The sequence below is a fragment of the Nannospalax galili genome, unplaced genomic scaffold (assembly GCF_000622305.1).
Source record: "Nannospalax galili isolate Female #2095 unplaced genomic scaffold, S.galili_v1.0 scaffold675, whole genome shotgun sequence".
Classification (NCBI taxonomy): Eukaryota; Metazoa; Chordata; class Mammalia; order Rodentia; family Spalacidae; genus Nannospalax; species Nannospalax galili.
Window position 1 is genome coordinate 2,019,305 of NW_008337205.1, and position 7,570 is coordinate 2,026,874.

Genomic DNA, 7,570 nt, shown 5'->3' on the forward strand with positions numbered 1-7,570 from the left:
GTCACTGGGGTAACTGGAAGCTGGGTTGCTGGCAGTTTGCACAGTGAGTCGTCGTCCCCCCCCAGAAGTCCCACCTGCCGGACCTGCTGTGAACAGCTCTCTGTGGCAGAGGTGTCTGGGTTGAGGGCCAAAGTTGCCCTCTTGACTCAGCTGCTTTGGGGGAGTGTTGCACAAATTGGACAAGCTGCCTCAGACCCCACCCACACCCCTACCCCAAGCCACCCTCCTGCACTGGCTGACGGGAGATGGAGGGCCTGTCAATGCCAGCCTGTCAGAGGTAGGATTCGAACTCAGGCCTGCTGAGGGGCTGCCCCCACCGCTGCCATTTTGGGGGTTGGCCTGGGTGTGACTGAAAGCCCTGGCTCCCTGCCTTTGCCACATGAATGTATACTCTGGCCCCCAGGCCCCTGCCTCTCACCCCCTCTGAGGGGTACAGACCTTCCTGTAGGAGCTGGGGAGCACCACCTCCCTTTGTCATGGTGGTGCCCCTACTCCTGTGAGGGATGGAGGACAATGAAGGGCTTCTTGGGGCTGAACTATGGTGGGGGGCCATCATGGCAGCCCCCCCTATCTGCAGCCAGCTGTGTGGGATGTGGACCACTGAGCTCTCTGCCTGATCCCTCCCTCGACCAAATGGGAGAGGAGCCAGTGGCCCCTCCCCTTGATGCGTTTTTTAATGTTGGGTAAGGCTGGAGGTCAAGAGCACCCCTGTGTCCGGAGCAGTGGTTGCCTTGCCTGTTGCTGTTTGACTTCTCACTCCTAGTCCCCTGCCTGGGCTTGTCTCCATTGTTGCCCCCCCCCCCATAGTTTTATCTTTTGTGTTCTCATGGAATTCTCCCCTCAGAGCGTATTATTAGGGTGAGACTGCCACTGCCCCCCTCCATGAATGTATTTCTCCTCTCTGTCCTGGGGAAGTGGGGAGTAGCCCCACCTTCTTTCCCTGTCTATCCCCAGAGAGATGACTTTTTTCCTTTTTTTCTTTTTTTTTTTTTTGCACCAAAGTGACAACTGGGTCAGTGTTGGGGATAAGGCCGGCCTCTGGGTGAAAGGGCCCCTTCACCTGCTTCTCCCTGGTTTCCACAGTGTTAGCGTCCGTGAAAAGACAATATTCTCTCTAAAGCAATAAGGGGGTGATGGGCCAGGGGGAAACTGTCTTGCTGCTGCTGGCCCCCCAGCTCCCCTTCCCTCTTGCCAGCCTAGTGGTGTTGGAGGGGTGGGGGAGACTACTCTGTGACTGAATGTAACCCGCCCTGTCCCTGCCACAGCCAATGCAGGGGAAGGGGGGGCACTTGTCTCTTCCTGCCCCTTCCCCCCTAGCTAAAGAGACTGACCTTGGGGGCCCATGAGCCTGGAGAGGCCTTAACCCTGTGAGGAAATGTAGGGGATCCCTCTCCCACCCCATCCCCTCTGAGAGTGGTCAATGTTTACAAGCCCTGAGCCCCTAGCCCAGGGACTCAGACCCCCTCCCCTTAGTCTTATCCTTTCCCTAGTCCAGTCTTCCTGGGCCCTAGCTGCTCCATCCCCTTTTGGGGTTCAGGGTAGTATAGGTGTCCTGTGTTTCCCATTTTCCCCACCCCTACCCTATGTAACTTCCCTTTCTTCTACCTGTCCTTGTAAATATTCCCAATAAAACTCAGTGTGTGTTATCCCAGCCCACCTTGTTTGCTGATTTTTCCTGGGGAAGGGTCTGGGGAGGAGTGACAAAGCTAAGGGCTAAGGAACTGGGGACAGTGGCATGGCCAGGTGGGCCTGTGTGCATCTGGGACCTTATGACCTGGCTTATGCTCTGCCTGGAGCTTGGTGGAGCCCCAGGTAGTAGAGAAAGAAAAACAGCAAGGCAAGGGAGGACACCAGGTACAGAGTTGGAATTGGTTCCTTTATGGAAAAACTGAAAATATAATAAAAATTAAAATAAAACCGGTTTAAAAAAGCCAGCCCCTGGAGTTTCCACCTCCTGCCTCTGGCCCTCCAGAGGGGTAAGACCCCAACCCCAGGGCAGCAAAGGATGAGGGCTTTCCTGCCCCTCCTCGTGTCCCCTATTCCATCCCAGCCTTTATCTCCACAGTGGGGGCCCCGGGAGGAACCAAACCTGGGTAGGGGAGCAGGACCCAAGGCCCTGTGGCCCAGGGAGAGAGGCTTGGCACATGTACCCAGCCCCAGAGCTCCGGGCCTGTAGTGTGGGCATGGGCAGGGCTGCTCCCCGCCTGGGCCCAGCTGGGCTTGGGGTGGTTAGTTCCAGATCTTGAGGAAGGAGTCCCAGGAGCCTGTGGCCACAGCCATCCCATCATCTGTGACCCCAAGACAGCTCACACGGTTGTCATGGCCAGCAAGGACACCTGGGGAAGAGGAGAGGGACTTAAGAACCAGTCTGGCCCACACCCTCTACCTCTTCGCTGTGGAACCCAGCACTGAGGCCATACCTGCGCGGTCCCCCTTCATGGCATCCCAGATGTTGCAGTTGAAGTCATCATAGCCGGCAAGCAGCAGCCTGCCGCTGCGCGAGAAGGCAACCGAGGTGATGCCGCAAATAATGTTATCGTGGGAATACATAAGCAGCTCTTGATCAGCCCGCAGGTCGAACAGGCGGCACGTGGCATCATCAGAACCCGTGGTGAAGGCATAGCCACTGGGGAAGAACTGCAAGATGTAGGCCAGAGGGGATGAGGGTGTGGGCCAAAGTCGAGGGGAAGGGAAGCCTACCCATCTTGCCCCCCAACTTACAGCCACTGCGTTGATGTCCGACTCGTGACCTATAAAGGTCTGTCGGCACATGGAATCCCGCACATCCCACAGCTTGATGGAGGCGTCACAGGCACCTGACACAAAGGTGCGGCCATCGGGGGCCAGTGACAGGGACATCACGTCTCCACTGTGTCCAGCAAAACCTACAGTCTGCTGGCCTGTCTCAATGTCCCACAGGGCACTGGAGAAGGGACAGGAGGAAGACTCAGAGATGAAGTGAAGGACAGACTCCCTGGCTCCCCCACCATCACTACCACATGAACCCACCTCTGATCTGATACATGTTTCTGGAAGGAGACCCAGAGCCTAAAGAGGTGGGACAGACCCTCAGTGCCCACCCAGAGAGAAAGGCTAGGTGCTTAAGTGGTGTGCTGAGCCCCAAAAGCGGGAAGGGTGGGTTAGCCCAGGCAGCTCAGCCTGGCAGGGCCTCACCAGGTGGTATCCCCAGAGCTGGTGATAATTTGGTTGTCATCCAGGAAACGGCAGCAAGAGAGGTACCCTGGGAAAAGGGGCTAGTCAGCAGGGTCTGAGGAAAGCCAGTACAGCCCTTCTCCAACCCTGACCATGTCCTTGACTACCCCCCTCACCAGTGTGGCCGGGCAGCTCGCGGCTGACCCTGACATTGCCCTCTCGGGTTTTGAGGCTGTAGATGGAACAGATGTTGTCCAAACCCCCACAGGCCACAAAGTTCCCTGAGGGTGCGTAGGCACAGGTCATGACCCAGGAGGAGCGCAGTGGGATGGCGTGGACCTAAAGAAGGGCAGCACCCAGCGTCAGAGCCAGCCAGGGCCCAGCAGCCCTACCCCGCCCACATGAGGTGCCAGCTCTACCTTGTTGGTGGTGTAGCTGTCCCAGATGATGAGTTTCCCATCCTGGGAGGCGCTGACCAGCAGCCTACAGCAGTAGCAGGGGACAGGCAGAGGGGTCAGGGTGTGGAAGCCCTCATTTAGAGGGAGGGCCCCTCCATGAAGAGAACAGCTCTTGAGAAGACTCCCCAGCAGCCACCCCAAAGTCCCACCAGTGTTGTCCTGCTTTTCCCCTGGTCCCCTGGGGATGAGACTATCTTCCCAACTTGCACTGACAAAGCTCCCCACCAGACCTGAGGATGCCCCCCTGACCACTATAAAATCACCCAAGTCTAAGGGCTAGGCATGGTGGCACACACCTTTAATTCCAGCACTCATGAGGCAGAGACGTGCAGATCTCTGTGAGATCTAGACCAGCCTGGTCTACATAGTGAGTTAAAGGCCAGCTGGGGCTACAGGGAGACCATCTCAAAACAAAAACAAAAAAACAAAATCACCCCAGAGCCTAGGGATCCTAAAAGAAGGGTCACCCACACACCTTGAGTCTGTCCCCCAGTGCATGGCGTAGATTTTTGCCAGGTGTCCACGGAGGGTCCTCCTTGTTCTCATCTGAATTCTCCCCACTGGGTCCAGCCCAGCTGTGATCTAAATGGGAGAGACCAACAGGATCAGGGAGACCCAGGTAACAAAAATCCATCCCCCTCAGTTCCCCTGCCCAGCCCTACAATCACCTTACCTGGGTCAGTGTGGAATCCCCGCATGCTTTCCTGGCGTCCTGTAAGTGACAGGCAGAACAGGAGAGGGAGAAGGAGAGAAGTCCAATGGGGGAAAAAGGAAAGAACAGGAGACATGGCAGTGTGGAGGGAAGGTAAGATATTGTAAGATACCCTTCTACACACACACACACACACACACACACACACACACACACACACACGGGAAGCAACACACACACACGCACACGGTCACGGGAAGCAACACACTCAAGCCAAGCAACACCAAGCAACACACTCACACGGTCACGGGAAGCAACACACTCAAGCCACGCCTGGCCCAGCCCAGCTCAGCCTCCCCAACCCAGCCGTCCTCACCCGGATCTGGTTCCGGAGCTGCTCGGCCTCCTGTCTCAGTTGCTCCAGCTCACTCATGGCGCCGGGCCCGTGGGGCGGGGTTGGGGGCGGCAGGGGGCCGCGGGACGGGGGCTGGGGGAGGCAGCTCCTGGCCGCTGGCCCGAGGCCTGGGAAGGGAGGGGGGATGCAAGGCTGACGTCAGGCCCCAAGGCCGCAGGCGTTACGGGGCGGGGGCGGGGGTGGAAGCAAGCAGCCCGGAAGGGGTCAGCGGGCTAGCGGGAGACAGGGAACACGGTCCCCAGGGCAGGATGGGGGTCTCGGGGACCCCAAAGATGTTGTCAAGAAACAGGCGACTTCCCCAATCTTCCTCCCGCCCCCCGGAAACCGAGAGGGAAGTGCAAGAGGAAGCGCAGGGGAAACCCCTCCCTCGGACAGCAGCCCCGAGCGGGACACCCAGGGCGGCAGGAACTGGGGTGGGGAAGGGGGGTGTGGGGAGGTCCCTTCGAAAACAGAGTTGGCGTCCGCCCTGGCCCGCACAAGGCACCGCCCTCCCAGCACCTAATTTTAAAAAGGGGCAGTGCCTCTTTAAATTCACCCCCACACGCCACACACCCTCCACACACACCCCCAGCTTCGACAGTGGTGGTGATGGATGGGTGGAAGAGAGATGGGGGGGAAGCGAGGCTGTTCGTGGGGTTGCCTAGGCAACCGTCACCCGGACTAAGAGCACCTCATTGGCGAAGTGCCCCCACCCTAGCCTCGTTGCCAAAGCAACCGCATCCGCGCGCGGCAGAGACCTGTAGGGTGTGTGACCCCACCCCCGGACCCCCATCGCCCCCGCCCGACCCAGAACCGGCCCCGGGTGGCTGTTTACAGGATTTGGGGAAAAGCCAATTGGGAACTAATAGGTTCAGGACGGCTCAGCCCCGGATAATCCCATCTCTGGGCCGGCTGCGCCCCATTAACCGCTGGTGGGGGAACGAGAGCGACGGCGAAGGCGAACTCCCAAGCCGCCTGCTCCCTCCTGAACCGAGGTCACCCGTGGGAGCCGCTGAGGAGTAATTAGGGCTCCGAAGAGTCCCCCGGGCCGAGCTGCTCTCTCCCAGCCCGGATGCCCCTTGGGTACCCCAAGCGCCCAGCTCTGCACCCCCCTCGTCGGCCTAGCTGGCACCGCTCCAGCCCCCGACGTCCTGCCTGGACACCTGTGCGATCTGGCAGTGCACACAGCACTTGGGCGACCCAGGTGTCCCCCACCCAGCTCCCACTTCCCCCAGCCGCTGGGCGTTCCTCTTCCCCTCTGAGTTCAGCTTTCTACGCCGGTGCCAAGGGATGTCCCCCTCCTAAATGAGTTGGAGGGAGGGGGACGATACAACCAACCACCACCCCACTCCAGGTGTGGACAAAGCCCCTTCCTTCCAGCTGCCAGGAAGGCAACAGACACAGGCCTGGGGCAGTAGGAAAACAAGCCAGGAAGAAGCCACTGGGGAGGGCGGTGACATGCTCCCAGCCCCAAAGGCCCCATCACCTTCCAAGGCCACCTCAAGCAGCTCCTAGATTTGGGGGATCAAGTAACCATGGCCCCCAAACAAAAAGGGGTGCCACCGGTTCCCAGTCAGAAGATCCCCATCACCCTCCAAGGCCCTCTCAAGCAGCTCCTAGATTTGGGGGCTAAAGCGACGATGACCCCCCCAAACAGAAAAAAAGGATTGCCACCGCCTCCGCAGGTGTGTCAAGGCGAAAGGAGGGGACAGGGGAGGACCCCCAGATCTGGCAACTGGAAACCAGACGGGTACTGTGCTGCGAGTTGCAGTGGGCCTGGCCCTTCGGCCCCCACGACCTCCATTTTGCCCAAAAGATAACTGGGGGCGGGGGAGTAGACCACTGGGGTGGGAATCTGTAAAGAGAGTAAGGTGCTGAGGTCTCCAGTTTAGGGTTTGGGGATCAGCAAGCATAGCCAAAGCCCAAGTCCAGGGACGGGAGGGTGGAGATGAGGCAGGGTGGCCTCGCGGCCTTGGCTGGATCTCCCAGGATTCTGGAGTTTTGCAAGGCGAACGCAGGCAAGGGTGCGAAACAAGAGGGCACGAGGGGTGCTAACCAGGGGCAGGCGGCGGGGGGGGGGGCTGGACAGGACCTAGAGAAACCCGGAATTTAGCCCCCCAACTATTAAGTAGGCAAGAGGCAGGCGGGGCTGGGATGGGGGGGTCTAGGGTCTCCCCCCAAGAAAATTGCTACTGATGGTGCAAGGGAGCGCATGCAATTATTGAAGCCGAGGGTCCCCCAGTTCCCCTTCCGGGTTTGGAAAGGAGGGGAGGTCTGGGGAGTTACGTCCGTTTCCCAAGAGGCCAAACCCGGGAGACGGAAGGAAAGACGACTACCCCCCCCCCCCCCAAACACACACCTCCGTGGGAATCTGGGGCTGGGGGAGATGAGGACTCCTTTTGCGAGCGGAGGTACCTGTGGCGGTGGGATTCTGCCAAGGGGTCGCCTGCAGGAGCGCGGGAGGTGCTGTCTTCCTCCGCGGCGGAGGCGGCAGCAGCGACGCGGATGGATTTCCTCAGTCACCCCAACTCAGCCGTCCAGCCTGCTCTCCCCGGAGCGGAGGGATCCCGCCCGCCGGTGACGCGGCCGGCGCCGCCGCGCCCAGGGCCCGGCTGGACGACACCAACTGCCCAAGTGCAGGGGGGGTCCAAGAGCGAATCCCCCCACTTCAGGTGCCCCAAAGTGACTCCAGCCCAACACACCCACAATCTCACGTTATGTTAGCGCATCAAGGACCATAAGAGATGGCTTACTTCTTGAAAAAGAGAAGACATCCCCACCCCGGGACCATCAGAGGTGGTACTGGCATAGGGGAGGGCAAAAGCCGCTCTCCGGTCACGTGGTCGACCTCCTGCCCCCCCCCTCCCAGATGGGGCGGCTCCAGACTGGGGAGGCTTGAAGCCCCTCTTCTTG

General features: G+C 59.6%; 1 protein-coding gene across 2 annotated transcripts; it reads right to left on the reverse strand.

The window, feature by feature from the left end:
* Nucleotides 1-1,855: 1,855 nt before the first annotated feature.
* Nucleotides 1,856-7,231, reverse strand: Gnb2 (G protein subunit beta 2). Of its 2 annotated transcripts, none has more exons than XM_008832340.3 (10): nucleotides 7,073-7,231; nucleotides 4,640-4,785; nucleotides 4,285-4,323; nucleotides 4,087-4,193; nucleotides 3,573-3,636; nucleotides 3,330-3,492; nucleotides 3,175-3,241; nucleotides 2,722-2,923; nucleotides 2,421-2,637; nucleotides 1,856-2,336 (listed from the first exon to the last, which is right to left on the reverse strand). In XM_008832340.3, the coding sequence occupies exons 2-10, from the start codon at nucleotides 4,694-4,696 to the stop codon at nucleotides 2,230-2,232; spliced, it is 1,023 nt and encodes a 340-aa protein (XP_008830562.1). In that variant the 5' UTR covers nucleotides 4,697-4,785; nucleotides 7,073-7,231; the 3' UTR covers nucleotides 1,856-2,229. The 2 variants fall into 2 exon arrangements, with proteins under 2 accessions (XP_008830562.1, XP_008830561.1); XM_008832339.3 differs by having other exon boundaries at nucleotides 1,858-2,336; nucleotides 7,017-7,224.
* Between the last annotated feature and the right edge of the window lie 339 nt (nucleotides 7,232-7,570).

What these genes read in the sequence shown, in the direction of transcription:
- Gnb2 (XM_008832340.3), bottom strand. Translation starts at nt 4,696, where the DNA reads ATGAGTGAGCTGGAGCAACTGAGACAGGAGGCCGAGCAGCTCCGGAAC. An exon ending in ACAGCTACACCACCAACAAG is followed by an intron (nt 3,493 to 3,572) that starts GTAGAGCTGGCA and finishes GCCCTTCTTTAG; the next exon opens with GTCCACGCCATCCCACTGCG. An exon ending in CGAGCTGCCCGGCCACACTG is followed by an intron (nt 3,242 to 3,329) that starts GTGAGGGGGGTA and finishes CCCTTTTCCCAG; the next exon opens with GGTACCTCTCTTGCTGCCGT.